Genomic DNA, 16,087 nt, shown 5'->3' with positions numbered 1-16,087 from the left:
GCCTCAGACCAGAGATTCACCTGCCTCAGTCTCCCAAGTGCCTGGATTTTTCTTCTTCCTCCTCTTCCTCTTTTTTTTTTTTTTTTTTTTTAAGATTTATTTATTATTTATACAGTATTTTCCCTGCATGTGTGCCTGCAGCCAGAAGAGGGCACCAGATCTCATTATAGATGGTTGTGAGCCACCATGTGGTTGCTGGGAATTGAACTCAGGACCTTTAGGAAGAACATCTAGTGCTCTTAAGCTCTGAACCATCTCTCCAGCCCCAAGCGCCTGGTTTCTACGGTCATGTGTATCCACTTACCTGACATGCTTTGGCTGTGATGTCAGGTGGTGTCTCTGAAGTGAAGGCTGGTCTAAGAGCTGCTCCAACCTGACAGGGAATTACACAACACATCGAACATTAACCCAGGACCATCACTTTAATGTTATTTGTAAATCATTAAGAATAGGTTTCATGGGTCCCACTATTTCTGTCCACCCTATACTTTTAAAGGTACTGGCAACACACCCCTGAGGAGAAGCATCTCCTCTCAACTCTCAGTCTGTGCAGGTGCTGTAGAGCTAGCTAGTAACTGGCTCCAGGGAACCATGCCAGAAAACCAAAACCTCTGAAGACTTCTGCTGAAGAGGGCTGTTTCTCTGCAAGGACTCCTGAGTGTGGGAAGAACTGCCTTGTTTCCACTTAGAGAGCTGTGAGGTGCTCAGAGTAGAGCTGGGGAAAGGGATGGAGCTGGCCCACCACCTGGAGAACTATTCTAGAGTGTCTCCTGTTCCTAACCATTACAGACTGCCTGTTGCTCAATAGGCAGATGGTTTCACTCCATCCTTGGCCTATCAAACAGTTAAAAGATCATAAACCAAAACAAAACCCAGTTTTTTCCTATACCTAGAGAAAATACTGAAGGAGGTTTCCTGCAGTATTCTAATCTAGGAGCAAGGAAGATAAAACAGGATGTAGCCTAAAAATTTACTGGTAAGTGGCTTACTCAGACACTTTGTGAAAGAATTCCCTACTAAAGACTTGTATTCCTGTAAGTTACAGCCCGTAAGAACGTTACTGTTTTAAATATACCATTCTGTGTTTACTTGAAGCTTTATAAAACACTAGTTAAGACATCTACAAACACATGTATTTTCTGTGCACCGATGGTAAGAGCTAAGGGTGGGAACAGAGCCTTTATGAACAAACATGTGACATGACACAGTTTCACAGCTCTTATCAGAGCTGTTTAATAATAATAGCAGGAGAGTTCTAGCAGAAAATGCTTACATTGGCTTGATACTGTTCCAGAATCACATGACCTGGAAACTCTGGCTCTGTGATATCTGCAAATCGTCGAATAACAACTAAGAGCGTGTCAAGGCCAGAGAGGCGGAGCTGGTCACTATGGTCTGTGGCAGCCATAAAAGCCATGCGAATTAAGTCAGCAAGATGGAGCACCAGGAAATCATCTAAAGATGAAGAAGATGTATTATCATGAAAAAAGAATAGACTGAAACTAGGGTTATGCTATGGGATAATATTATTTCTTATTTCAGAGCCTACACTTCCTTTTAGGTTTTCCCAACTGTTTCACCCTGTGTTAAACTTACTTTCAGGTTAAATTTAATGCAAGGAAGATAAAACATGTATGTAGCCTGATAATTTACTGTTAAGTAGCTTACTCAAACACTTTGTAAAATTTAATACACACTCAAATATATACAAAACCAAACAAATATATATTACAAAGCAGAATTAACACTCTTTAAGAAAGAGTGCAAGCAGTTTTCTCAATAAATACTCTGTCCAGGTTGTCTGATGAAAGCACATTAATTGTATTTAGTAAATCTTAGACTGTGATGAACTTGGAAGAAATTTATTCTCTTTATGTCATGTTGGTGCCAAGGGACTTTAAAAATTTCCATGTAGCTCTTTATATGTTTTTTTTTTTCATGTTTTGTCAAACATAGAAATATTAAAAAAAAGTCTCTAGCTACAGAAATGAAAAAAAAAAAAAGGTAATCCCTTCATTCCTAAAAAATTCTTGCTATTACAAATTTTGAGGAGAACAAAAGAAAATAATTTAAAAGCGTTCCAGTAGTGTTTAGGAAATCAACATTTACCTAGAAAAACAAAAGACAAACTCAAGAATTTGTCTTGTGCACAATAAAAGCTGCCACATCTTAGTAAAAGCCAATTACAATCCTGATTTCTAGTATGGGAGTCAGGGAGTATCAGTGATTTTAAAGATTTATTTATGTATTATGCATCCAGTGCTCTGCCTGCATGTACACCTGCAGCCAGAAGAGAGCACCAGATCTCATTATAGATGGTTGTGAGCCACCAAGTGGTTGCTGGGAATTGAACTCAGGACCTTTGGAAGAACAGCTAGCGCTCTTAACATCTGAGCCATCTCTCCAGCCTGGCACACCAATTTTAAATTGTTAGTGTCTAAAACAATATTCATCCAAAACAAACATCAGAATAAAATGCTTGTTTGAAAACTATTAAGCAATGTATATCCAGACTGGCAATACCAACGTTTTGATAAAAAACAAAAACAAAAAACCTCAAAAGATTGTTTACGAATGTGTGTGTGTGTGTTTGTGCACGTATGCATCATGTACATGTGTGTCACGGTGCATGCAACCATCAGTAGTTGGTTCTTCCCTTCTGTCACAGAGGCGCCAGGGGCTAAACATATTATTCATATCACATAACATAAATAACTGCGTACTGAGTACCCTGCAAGAAGGCAGTGCGCTTGTCCAACTAGAGTGAGGCCTGTCAACGCTACAGCTTTATTTTAAAATCAAAACCACACGCAGTCAGTTCTCTACTTTCATCACCTGGTTATGCCACTTACTTCTTGAATCGCTTTTTTTCATTTCTTGTGCTAAAGCAATGTCAAAATGGGCGCTGTTTGCATTTTCACACTGGTTAATTATTCTACAGACACAGTCAGCAGCGAAGACTCTGGTGGCCCACCGAGGATTACTGAAAGGGTGTGGTTTGTCATCACTTCTGGTCAGCACTGAAGCATCATCACCTCTGTCTCCTTCTTCTTCTTGCATGGTATCCACACAAGTTACGGCTGTAAAGTCTTTACCAAGGGAAAACATGTCTAATCACAATTCATTGGAAGACACTATTAAAGAACACAAAACACAACTCCAAATGCAGACTAGAACCACTATTAATCAATCTTACATCTTTACGGTAACATAGGGCTCATAACCACTGGCAACAGTGTTAGTTTGTCAGTCTGAACTCCACACATGCACTGGTACATATGTATCCCCCATCATCATGAATACACATACACATCAGTAATGATGATGATGACGATGATGATGAATGCCGGGTGTGGTGGTACACACCTTTAATCCCAGAGCTCAAAGGCAGAGGCAGGCTGTGAGTTCAAGGCCAGCCTGGTCTACAAAGAGACAAAGAGAGTCCACAACAGCTAGAGCTGTTACACAGAGAACCCCTATCTCGAGGGAAAAAGATGATGATAAAATTACCACATACTGTGATAATTATCAATCCCTTGCATGAAGATGGCTGTATTTAGTGAAATTCAAAATCTCAACAATGAAGCTGCGAATGGATTTAAGGTTCTTGAACCTAGTGAAATAGTCAGAACACAACACACACACACACACACATACACACACTTAAAAAATTTGTTAGGAAATTTGTTGCTATTTAATTATTAGTTTCAAAGTTATGTTTCTAGCCATTAACTAGGGAACCAACTCTTATTATTAACCTTTTCTTTTAGACAAGGTCAGTGCTGGCTGGTTTGAACTCCTAGAGATCTGTGTGCCTCTGCCCTAAGAGTGCAAGGATTAAAGACATATGGCATCATGCCCATATCTGTTAACAACTGTTAACTTTACAAGCTAAATGGAACTAATGCTACCAAAAAAAAGAAAAGAAAAGAAAAGAAAAAGGTTATTTTTGAGACAGGGTCTCATGTAATTCAGACTGGCCTCACACTATGTGGCCAAGAATGATCTTCCATTCCTAATCCTCCTGCCTCACCTCCCAAGTGCTGAGATTATATGCTTACTTATTTTTAAATGAGCAGTCTATCTGCATGTACACTTGCCTGTCAGAAGGGGGCATCAATCACTTTATAGATGGTTGTGAGCAATCATGTGGGTGCTGGGAATTGAACTCAGGACCTTTAGAAGAGCAGGCAGTGCTATTAACCTCTGAGCCATCTCTCTAGGCCCTCTTCTTTCTTTTTCAAGACAGAGCTTCTCTGTGTAGTCTGTCCTGGAGCTCACTCTGTAGACCATACTGTCCTGGAACTCACAGAGATCTGCCTGCCTCTGCCTCTGGAGTGCTGGGATTAAAGGTGTGCGCCACCACCGCCTGGCTAATTCCAGATTGTTTAATATCCACTCTTACACATATGTGGGGAAAGAGGAGGCCTTGTTACTGTTGGCAGAAGAGCGAATTGGTACAGACACTATGGAAATTAATGTATGCTTCCTTAGTTTTTATTTTGGTTCTTTGAGACAGGGATTCTCTGTGTAGCCTTGGCTGTCCTGGAACTTGCTCTATAGACCTGGCTGGCCTCGAACTTAGAGATCTACCTGCCTCTGCCTTCCAGAGGGCTGGGATTAAAGGTGTGTGCTACCACCGCCTGGCTGCATGTAGGTTTCTTAAAATGCTAGAACTACTAGACGGCCCAGTTGTACTACTCCTAGGCATATACCCAAAGGACCCCATGTCCTGCCACAGATGTTCCTGCTCATCCGTGCCGACTGCTGCTCTATCAGCCGAGCTGTTCAGAAGCCGATGAATAGAGAAGAAAATGTGGTGCATATACACAATGGGATTCTATTTGGCTGGGAAAAAAAAAATGAAACGAAGAAATTGGAAGGAAGAAAAATAGAACTGAAAAATATTCTGAGTTGACATAGGCCCAGAAAGACAAATGGCTCATGTTCTCTCTCCTGGTTTCAAAATCTTAGATTTGTATGTCTAATTTGGAGTGTCTGTACCACCTGGGAACCCAGAAAGGGCCCATGATGGGGTGAGAGGAAGGTGGAACACGTCATATGAAAACAGAGGTGGAAAATACTGGGGCTAAGAGTTGAAGTAGGATTGTAAACCTATATCAGGGTGAATGATCTTTATGATGTGTTACCTGAAGTGTGTGTGTGTGTGTGGAGGTACCCTGCTTAGGTACTAGATGATACTGTTCCCAAAAGCCATGGCTACTGAATGAAAATCCAGTGCCAGGAATTTTGTTGAGGGAGGTGCCAGAGGCAAACAAAATGAAATGCTAATGACAAAATACAACTGAGTTAGGAACCTCAGGAAACATCACTATAAAATTAAAAAAGAGCTGGGCAGTTTATGCAGTAGTGGCGCACACTTTTAACTATAGCACTTGGGAGCAGAGGCAGGTGGATCACTGTGAGTTCAAGGCCAGTTTGGTCTACAAAGCGAGTCCAGGACAGCCAAGGCTACTCAGGGAAACTCTGCCTTGAAAAACAAACAAACAAACCAAAAAAGATGGGCACTATGCTGCACACTACAATCCTAGTGCTCAGGGAGTAGAGGCAGACAAAGAAGAAAAACATTAAATAAGAAAACCAATAGAAAAAAATCAGTCTAATTATGTATGCATTAAAAAAATTAAAATTTTGGCTGGGCGGTGGTGGCACCTTTAATCCCAACACTTGGGAGGCAGAGGCTGGTGGATCACTGTGAGGTCAAGGCCAACCTGGTCTACAGAGTGAGTCTAGGACAGCCAAGGCTACACAGAGAAACCCTTTCTTAAACAAACAAACAAACAAACAAAAAATTAGTTTTTTGAGATAGTGTCTCATGTAGTCCAGGATGGCAATGAATTTTCTATGTAGCTGACAATGATCCTGAATTATTATTATTTTTTTTTTTTTGGTTTTTCGAGACAGGGTCTCTCTGTGTTAGCCTGGGCTGTCCTGGACTCACTTTGTAGACCAGGCTGGCCTCGAACTCACAGCGATCCGCCCGCCTCTGCCTCCCGAGTGCTGGGATTAAAGGCTGCTGGGATTAAAGGCGTGGGCCACCACGCCCGGCATGATCCTGAATTTTTAAACATCTTGTATTACAAGATTAGAGGTGATTTTTTTTTCTTTTCAATACTATTCAAGTTTTTAACTTTTTTTTAAAAAGCAGGATCTCATCCTCTACCCCCCACCCCCCACCCCCAGCCAGGGTTTTGTGAAAACAAGGTAATCTTGCCTTAGTCTTGGGATGCTTGACCCCACTGAGACTCTACAAGCTGATAGGCATCTTAATAGACCTGGAGGAAGGAAGTATTAGCACAAGACAAAAGACAAGGGCTGGGCTATTCCAGCGGGGTACTGTATTGCAAAAAAACGACCAACAATTTGGAGGAGGAGGAGGAGAAAAGATTGGGGGACCTGAGGGGGAGACTGGAGGTTCAGGCCCACAGCGCCAGGAGTTTCACGATTTGCTGCAGCTGTCTTGAGAGATACCTCCAACTTTGGTCCACAGACAGTGCAGCTTATGATTTGCCAGACTCCTGATAACTACGCCAGGGGAATTGCACCATGGAACTGATACCCAGAAGGTTTCATTCTCCTTTCCCTCCTAGTTAGGGTAGTTGGGTTGTAAGGGAGGTACATGCCTTTAATGAATCCTTAATAATTAGTGCCAACAAGTGGCGCTCAACATGGGGCATGATGGGGTCTGTAATATCTAATAGTATGAAGGCAGATTCAAATTTTGAGGATAAAGAAATGCTGTTTCAGGGTATCAGCAAAATCACAGCTGCTGTTGCAAAACTCTTTCCTGCTTTATACTTAGAGGGAAATGTTTCTTTGTCTTTTTATTGTATTTCATTCTTAGAAGGATTGGAAGAAAGGCTGATAAGATAGGAAAACCGGAAGTGTCAGTACATTCTATCCTTTTGGAAAGAATTGCAGACTTGGCTGAACAGCTGGAGAAAGTGTGGGAAGAAGGTAAAGAGCTGGGAAAGCAAAGAGCACCTTTGGTAAAAGGGGGTGAAGAAAAACGGAAACTAAAGGAACAGGAAAGCAGACAAACAAAAAAGGTCTTTGGAGGAAAATGTTCCGCTATAGAAACCCTACAGAGCCACACAGACCCCACCAGCCTTTCCAGTTACTATAAGACACATGTCGGCTCAGAGTGGTGCTGAGGAGTATGATGAAATGGCATGGCATCCAATAGACATGTTGGATTTAAAACATTTTTAGGAATCTGTCCTCAGGTATAGAATGCATTCGACCTTCATTAAACAAATGCTAAATAACTGGGCTATGCAGCATAGACTCATTCCCCAAGATTGGAAAAGTCTGGTTTCAGTGGTATTAGAAATGGCACAACAATTACAATGGCCATCATGGTGGCAAAGTGAGGCTGTGAGAACAGAACAACAAGATATGACAACAGGGATTAATGTTGATAAAGATCAATTGCCTGGTGAACGGCAATATGCTGACTTAAGAGAACAAATTCAATCTCAAGACAGAGTAATTGAACAATGCCATGCTGTAGCCTTGAGAGCTTGAGACATGGTCGAGGAACCTGGTAAGACAACCGTTCCATTTACTAAGATATTTCAAGGGCCTGGGGAAGCCTTCACAGAATGTTTGCAGAGATTGGATACAGCTTTAGATAGAGCCGTGCCAGATTATGTGACCAAACAGGTACTGAAACTGATCATGGCATATGAGGATGCAAATACTGAGTGTAAAAGGGCAATTAGACCATTAAAAGAAAGAGGAGCTCCATTAGATGAATGGGTAAGAGAGACAGTTAATATTAACTCTCAGGAGCATCAAAACCATATTATAGGACAAGGTATAGCCAGAGGTCTCAGATATCGGTTACTGTTCCTCATCAGAAAAGGATAGCTTCAAAGAAGGCTCCTGATCCCAATTGGTCCAGCATTTCACTTTCCCACACAGGACTTATATTAAGCCTGGAATTTCTCAACATTTAGAGACTGGACCACAAATACCATTTCTAGCTTCTTTAACCATTTTTTCCCCCAATTTTATTTAGGCTCCTACATAGGTATTATTTACCCCAAATCAGCCAGAAGAAACTTTAAGAGAAAGACGCCCCATTTCCCTTAAGGGTGGTTGGGTAGGTTTTTGTTTGCTTTCTTGGGCTATAGATGTTTATCGTCATTGGTTATAAACGTTATTATTAGTCTTATTCAGTGAAAACGAGGTTAGACACAGGGATTTCTCTTTTCCTTTATCTTTCTTTCTTAAGTATGGAGATAGGGGTTGAAAAGAGAGAAAGGGGGATATAGAAATATATAGATAGGACAAAAAGCAGATTATTGAATCTATTCCTTAATTTAAGGCCTTAATTGTTACTCACAAATAAGGTTAATTTTAATTCATTGGTATAGAATTTTGTATACTGATGCAACTAAGTTTAATTTTGATGCATTGAAATAGAATTCAAAATTAATATTCTTTACACATTATATTTCTACTCTAATATGAGGTTATTGTACACATACAACTCAATTAATACATGATTTACTTCCAATACTCTGATAGTGCAGGCTGTCTAGGACAATTAAGTTAGTTGATCAACTCATGGTCATGTCAAGTACAGGAATATACATCCTAGGCTTAACAAATAGGTGTGATTCTGCAGGTAATAAGGCAAAATACTTATATATGGTCTTCAAAAACCTCAGCGACCTATAGAATATGGCATTTAAAAATGTTTTTATTATTTTAAAGATTCTTTGATGATAAGACAGATTAACTCCTGGCAACACCCAGCCTACCTTAAAGAATATAATGAGCATCGAAGAACCTCCTTATGAAGGTGGCTTCCAATATGGCAAACAGCCACAGGCCAAAAATGTCCTTATATCTGCCTAAAATGGGCAAGCTTGGATGCAGGCAGTGTCGACAGCCAAACTCTGCCAAGACAGGGTAGGCAAGTCCTTAATAGTTCCTGCCTCACAAATATGTCTGTCAGATATACTGGGCCAGAAGGCTGAAGATGATGCTCCAATGTTAGAGAGAGTTTTGGGTCACTGTTCAAGCAGCAAACTGTCTCTGTCACTTTTTCTTCTTTTGTCTCTCTTATTTTTGGAAGCCACTAACCTGCAACCTGCACTTCCTATTTACTCAGGTAGTTAAATTTATTCCTTCTTAAGTCTCTGATGGGGTTGAAGACCAGATAGTTTAGGTTCACAATTAAGCTTAGTTGTTGAGGGGTTAAGATGTTTTTAGGTCTAGATAGATGCTCTCTGTGAGACCAGCCTACATAGTGAGACTTTGTCTCAAAAAAAAAAAAAAAAAAAAAAAAGGCTGGAAAGAAGGCTAAGCAGTTATGAATGTATGTTATTCTTGCAGAGGACCCACATTTGTTTACCAGTACTCACATGACAGTTCACTACCAACCTGTAACCCCAGCTTCCCAGCCCTTGGGGACCCAGTATCCTCTTCTGGACTTTGAGAGAATTGTACTCATCTGTACTCACATGTGCACAAATACCATGCAGACACACACACGCACACACACACACACACACACACACACACACACACACACACACTTAAAACCTTTTTTCAAAAAGGCAAAAAAATTTTTTACAACAAAACTGTCAGTAGAATCCTCATTTAAAGAAAGCAATGACCACACAGTAATGAAAATGAACAGGTAAGTGAATGACTTGTTGGTGGTGAACTACTTTCTACTAGGTGTCTTGAGTTTTCTGTTGTAACTGGCAGTCCCCAGTACTTACCAGCTGATGCAGCGAGCACATCTTTACAAAGCTTTAACCAAAGGGAGAGCTTTTCCACTGCCATAGACGTCAGCATATGATGCAAAGTCTCTCTGATATCCTGGCACAAGCTTTCATCTGTTTCTCTATCTAGTAAGGCCAGTAGTGCCCCTTCAAGGCCCACTTCTCTGAGGTTAGAATCTGGCAAGAAGAAAACGGTGCTCTAAGTAACAGAAAACACAGCTGTCATATGGGACGCACAGACATTCATCAGTTTCTAAACACTATATATCAATGTGCTTTAAAGATCAGCCTAGATATGTGCGGAACCTATTTAAGTTGATACTAATTCACAGCTGACCTCTGGGGCTATTTATGATCCTGCATAGCCTTAAAAAAAGGACCATCATTAACTCTCTTAAGGGCTAATGATACCAGGCCACCCAGATGGCTCAGTGGGGAGAGACGCTTGGTGCTAAGTTTGATCCCTGGAACCCACATGAAGGAAAGGAGAGAACAACCCAACTCCTCTGATCTCCAAGTGCGCAAACCCACATAAAGGACATAAATGCAATGAAATTTTTATAAAGTTGTTAATGTTAAGTTAGGTAAATATTATTCAATTAATGTTCAATATAGAATATAGTATATATATAGATATTTTACCTTATTAGGATTATTTTTGGTCTAAAGCTAAATTCAAATCAGTAAACATGATCAATAATTCTCCCTATCCCAGTGTAAAGGGTCTACTTGTTGGTGCCACTGGGGAGTGACTCCAAGCTTTGAATTTATAACCCTACTGCCTCAGGCTCCCAAGTAGGCAAATTAGAGGCCTTATCACCAAATCCAACTAAAGTATCTAAATAAGTTTTTTAAATCACATCTAATTAATTAATTAATGTGTGTGTTTATTCACAAGTGCATGTGCACACACACATCCAAAGCCACATGTGTGGAGGACAGATGACTAACTTGTGTGTCTCAGGAACTGAACTCAGGGCATTGAGCTTGTAGCAAGTATCTCTACCTACTGAGCAATCTTGCTGGCCCCTCAAAGATTTTAACAAATTAAACAGAAAACAGCTGCTGATTGGTAATAGAGTTTGATTTCTGGGTTAATGTATGTCACTCTCTATATAGTATTTCAACTGAAAAGTAGTAAAGCCAGTGAGTGCTGGGAACGGAACCTGGGTCCTCTGCAATAACGACTATTGTAAACTGCTGCCCACCTCTCTAGCACGAAGTATTAAAACATTCAAAAAGAATAAGACAACGAGTTCTTGGGGCTGGAGAGATGGCTCAGTGGTTAAGAGCGCCGCCTGCTCTTCCAAAGGTCCTGAGTTCAATTCCCAGTAACTACATGTTGGTTAACAACCATCTGTGAGCTCTGATGCCCTCTTCTGCAGATAAAGCACTCATATACAATAAATGAATAATAATAATAAAAAAAGACAATGAGTTCTTCACTGTAGTTTTATTCACATAGCTAATTTAGTACTTTACCTTTTTTGACTAAAAACAATTTAATAAAAATGTTCAAAAAATAAAGAGAAATGAAGGTGCTGGAGAGATGGCTCAAGGTCAAGGGTGCTTGTTGCCCTTGCAGAGGACTTGGATGCAGTTCCTAGCACTCACTTGGCAGCTCAAAAAGCCTGTAACTCTGGCTCCAGGGAATCTGGTGCTCTCTTGAACACACAAGCACACAACATAAAACACAGCTAGAGGGAGAGGGGTTGGGAAGGACCAAGGGAGAGAGAACTGAAATTGGTGGTAGGGACAGCCCTGAGGTATGCCAGAAACCTAGGGCAAGGCAAACTCCCAGGAATTGAAGAAGGTGACTTTAGCTAAGACTCCCAGCAAGAGGGCATAGGGAGCCTGAGATGGCCACCTCCTGTATCGGGGTAAGACTTCCCATGAAGGGATGGGGACACCAACCCATCCACAAAACCTTCAACCAAAAATCTGTCCTGCCTCAAGACATGCAGTGATAAGATGGAACAGAAATTGAGGGAACAGCCAACAAATGACTGGCCCAGCTGAGACTCATCTCCTTTGACAGAAAGCCAACCCTGACACTATTAATCATATTGTGCTATGCTTACAGACAGGAAGCATAACTGTGCTCTGAGAGGCTTCACCCAGCAGCTGAGGGAAACAGATGCAGAGACCCACAACCAAGCATTAGGCACAACTCAGGGAATCTTGTGGAAGAGTAGACAAAAGATTGAAGGAGCCAGAGAGGTCAAGGACAGCACAAGAAAACCTACAGAACCAACTACCTGGCCAATAGGGGCTCATAGAGATTGAACCACCACAAAGTGCATGCGTGAAATGGATCTAGGTCCCCTAAACATATATACTAGACAGAGCTTGCGCCCCATGTGGGGCCCCCTAACGACTGGAGCAGGGGCTGTCTCTAACTCTGTTGCCTGCCTTTGGATCCCTTTCCCCTAACTGGGCTGCCTTGTGTAGTCTCCATAGGAGAAGATGAACCTAGTCCTACTGCAACTTGATATGGCAAGGCAGGTTGCTATCATGGGAGGCCTCCTCTTCTCTGGGGAGAAAGGAAAGGGGGAATGGAGGGGGAGGGGAGGGGAGAAGGAGAGACTGGGAGAAAAGGAGGGAGGGGAAGTTTTAATCCAGATGTAAAGTAAATAAATCAATTAATGTTAAAATAAATAAATAAAGCCAAGCGTAGTGGCACACACCTTTAATCCCAGCACTCGGGAAGGCAGAGGCAAGAGGATCTTTATGAGTCGAGGTCAGCCTGGTCTACATGGTGAGTCCAGGACAGCCAGGGCTACATAGAGAAACCCTGTCTTGAAAAACCAAAAAATCCCCAACAACAACAAAACCAAAAAAACAAAATAAAACATAGTAAATATAACTTTTCTGAAAAAAATTGAGAGAATTGTAAAATATTATTACTGGAGTGTCAAAATTTTTTCAAAAGGAGGAACGCCTGTCACTGTCAGTAACACAGGAAGAATCCTTTCATGAGTGACTGTTAATGCCTTTTAGAAGATAATTTGACATAAATGCACAACATTTTTATTTATTCATTTATTAGATGTAAGTTCTGCATGAGTTTATGATATGTACTGTATTGAGTACAAAAGACAGGAGGCCCAAAAAGGCATCCGATTCCCTAGAACTGCAGTTACAGATGGCTGTGAGATGTCATGTGGGTGCTGAACCTGGTCCTCCCCAACAGCAGTTTGTCCTCTTAGCCTCTGAACCATTCTCTTGCCCCCACAATTTTTAAAGAGAACAATGGTAGGTTTTTAAAAATAGTAATTCTTTGTGATGATTGCATATGTGTATACAATGTGCTGTGACAAGCATTGCCCAGTCCCTCCTCTTATCTTCCTCTGAGTCTTGCTCACTGCCTTCCTAATTAGCGTGTGTGTGTGTATGTGTGTGCGTGTGCGTGTGTGTGCACGCGCGTTGTTTGTTTGCTTATTTGTTTTAGAGTCGGTCTCTCTGTGTAGCCTTGGCTGTCCTGGACTGGCTTTGTAGACCAGGCTGGCCTTGAACTCATCATGATCTGCCTGTCCCTGCTTCCTGAGTGCTGGGATTAAAGGTGCGTGCTACCACACCTGGTTATAAGTTAACCTTTTTTTTTCCCCCGAGGCAGGGTTTATCTCTGGCTGTCCTGAAACTCACTCTGTAGTCCAGGCTGGCCTCTAACTCACGAGATCTGCCTGCCTCTGCCTCCCAAGTACTGAGATTAAAGGTGTGTACCACCACTGCCCAGCTATAAGTCAAGATTTTTAAGGACATGGTTACATCACCAAAATCTAAAGCAATAGATACAGATAATTTTGGTTGTGAATAAAAACTGAAACGTTCCTTTGGAGGAATATCTGACATTATTACAAGATTATCATATCAACACAGTCACGTTGAGTAAGCCAAGCAAGCTCAGTTTTTCTAAATGTAGTATTTTTACCATGTTTTGAGTGCTTTGTAATATTGTCCTAGTTAGGGTTACTATTGCTGTAATGAAACACCATGAGCAAAGCAGCTTGCGGAGGAAAGAGTGTATATGGCTTACATTTCCACATCACAGCTCATCATCAAAAGGAAGTCAGGACAGGAACTCAAATAGGGCGGGAACCTGGAGGCAGGAGCTGATGCAGAGGCCATGGAGGGTGCTGCTTACTGGCTTACCTCCATGGCTTGTCCAGTCTGATTTCTTTTCTTTTCTTTTTGGTTTTTCGAGAGTGAGTTTCTCTGTGGAGCCATGGCTGTCCTGGACTTGCCTTGTAGACCAGGCTGGCCTCCAACTTACAGTGCTCTACCACGCCCGGCCAGTCTGATTCCTTATAGCACACAGGACCACCAACCCAGGGGTGGCCTCACCCACAATGAGGGGAGCCTTTCCCATCAGTCACTAATGAGGACACTGCCCCACAGCTTGCCTACAGCCTGATCCTATGGAGGCGTGTTCTCAGTAGAGGCTCCTCCTCTCTGATGGCTGACATAGAGCTGCCAGTACACATGCATCCAATGAGTGTGGTCATATCCCTCTTCTCACTAGTCCCCCTAATTCCTTCCAGATCTGCCTTCACCCAGCAGAGAAGTTTTAATATAGTAATAAAATAAGCCCAACAGCTTATTTTGATAGTAAAACACATTGTGGATCTAAAAGCTTTAAGTTGGGATGCTTTGCCAAAGCTGTGACGTTCTAAAAGGATGATAGGATATACTTCGGAAATTATATACACACACACATGTATAGGATACCAAATTATATGAAGTGTGAGTTTACCTTTTTTGGTTTGAAAATGAAGGGATATGGGCCAGGAATGTGGCTCAGTGATAAGCACTTGCCTAGCATGCCTGAGGCTCGGGGTTCAATTCTTAGCGCTATAAATAACAGAATAAAAATGGATATATATTTAAATCGTACTGGGGCTATAAAGATGGCTCTGTAGTTAAGAGCATCTGCTGCTCTTCCAGAGGGCCCGAGTTTGTTCCTAACCACCTATAATACCGCCTCCAAGGAACCTGTGTCCTCTTCTGAACCCCTCAGGCACCTGCACTCACATGTGCAAATATCCAAACAGGTACACATCTATATGTATAATTTTTAAAAAATCCATAAATTCTACTAAGCAATATTGAACTCTGCTCAACGATGAATAAGGGACAGAAAACTCTTTAACATGGAGCAGGATTCATCCTCATTTTACTATTTTGATGGAAGGCAAGCATTATGAAACTACTTTAGGACTAAATCTAATTTCTTTTTAAAATTCTTTAAATGAGCCAGGTGTGGTGGTGCACATCTTTAATCCCTGCACTTGGGAGGCAGAGGCAGGCAGATTGCTGTAAGATTAAGGGCAGCCTGGTCTACAAAGCAAGTCCAGGATAGCCAGGGCTACACAGAAACCCTGTCTTGGAAAACAAAACCAAATAAAACAAACTCTTTAAATGGTTGTCTAGTGGTATTTGGACACAACTGTGGAAGTGTGTTGGTCAAGGACAGTTTGTGGGAATGGTTCCCCCGTCTACTGGATGGGTCTGAGGATCAAAGCTGGGCTGCCAGGCTTGGTGGCAAGCACCTTTTCTTGTTCTGACACTTTGCTGCCATGAACAAACCTTGATGTAAGCTAGGACCCTTGACCTGCCTATCAACAAAAGGGCTGTAAAACAGTTCATGCAAACACATCTTGCTGAACCCTGAGTCCCAGATTTCTAGTTCAGATCTGGGGTAAGAACTAATAGGCATTTGTGGTAAGTTCTCACACGAGGTGCACAAAGCTGGCTGGCCTCGACTGTAGAATCATTGCTCTAAGCCACTGCTATCTATCACCACGCAAATGATAACTGCTAGGACTACTTTTGTGGCAGGTTTCAAATGCCCTATGCATTGACCTTGATACTACATTTAAAAACTCATGTATTTATGGAAAGTCGTAATACTGAAGAGACGACTCACCTGTAGCCGGGTCCCTGCCATCCCTGGCCAGCATGACAGCATGCTCTGACACTTCAGCTGCCTCCCTCTGCACCAGCTGCCGCAAACAAGCCAGAACCGCCCTTCGCAGCAACAGGTAGGGGCTACAAAGGTTCACCTGGAAGATGAGGTTTGAGGAATGAAGCTCAGATTCTTGGAGGGCACTTAGTAGGTCTAATACATCTAAGACTCTTGGGGGCACTCAGCCCATATTCACTGGACTTTCTCTTTATTCTATTTAGCTTATTAGTAGGCTGGATACAAGTTGTCAAATAAAGTGAAACTTCTTCAACTGTTATAGAACTTACAACTAGAAACAGTTTGAGGACTAATACGCATACTAAATCTGTGCTATTTGTACACACATTCAAGCAAAAGC

The 16,087-nt window shown here is 41.7% G+C and overlaps 1 protein-coding gene across 3 annotated transcripts in view; it reads right to left on the bottom strand.

Moving 5' to 3' along the window:
• The window catches only part of HEATR5A (HEAT repeat containing 5A), a 102,794-nt gene that overhangs the window by 25,104 nt on the left and 61,603 nt on the right, over positions 1-16,087 (bottom strand). For all 3 annotated transcript variants that reach the window (XM_084791784.1, XM_084791786.1, XM_084791785.1), the window contains exons 22-26: positions 15,691-15,826; positions 9,762-9,941; positions 2,853-3,089; positions 1,274-1,455; positions 305-373 (exon numbers count right to left, since the gene is read on the bottom strand). In XM_084791784.1, coding sequence (XP_084647910.1) covers positions 305-373; positions 1,274-1,455; positions 2,853-3,089; positions 9,762-9,941; positions 15,691-15,826 — 804 coding nt within the window. The remainder of the gene's footprint in view (positions 1-304; positions 374-1,273; positions 1,456-2,852; positions 3,090-9,761; positions 9,942-15,690; positions 15,827-16,087) is intronic.

Source organism: Acomys minous (assembly GCF_964271855.1).
Source record: "Acomys minous genome assembly, chromosome: 8".
Lineage (NCBI taxonomy): Eukaryota > Metazoa > Chordata > Mammalia > Rodentia > Muridae > Acomys > Acomys minous.
Note: the sequence above shows the minus strand (reverse complement) of the source record. Positions and strands in the feature narration are given on the sequence as shown.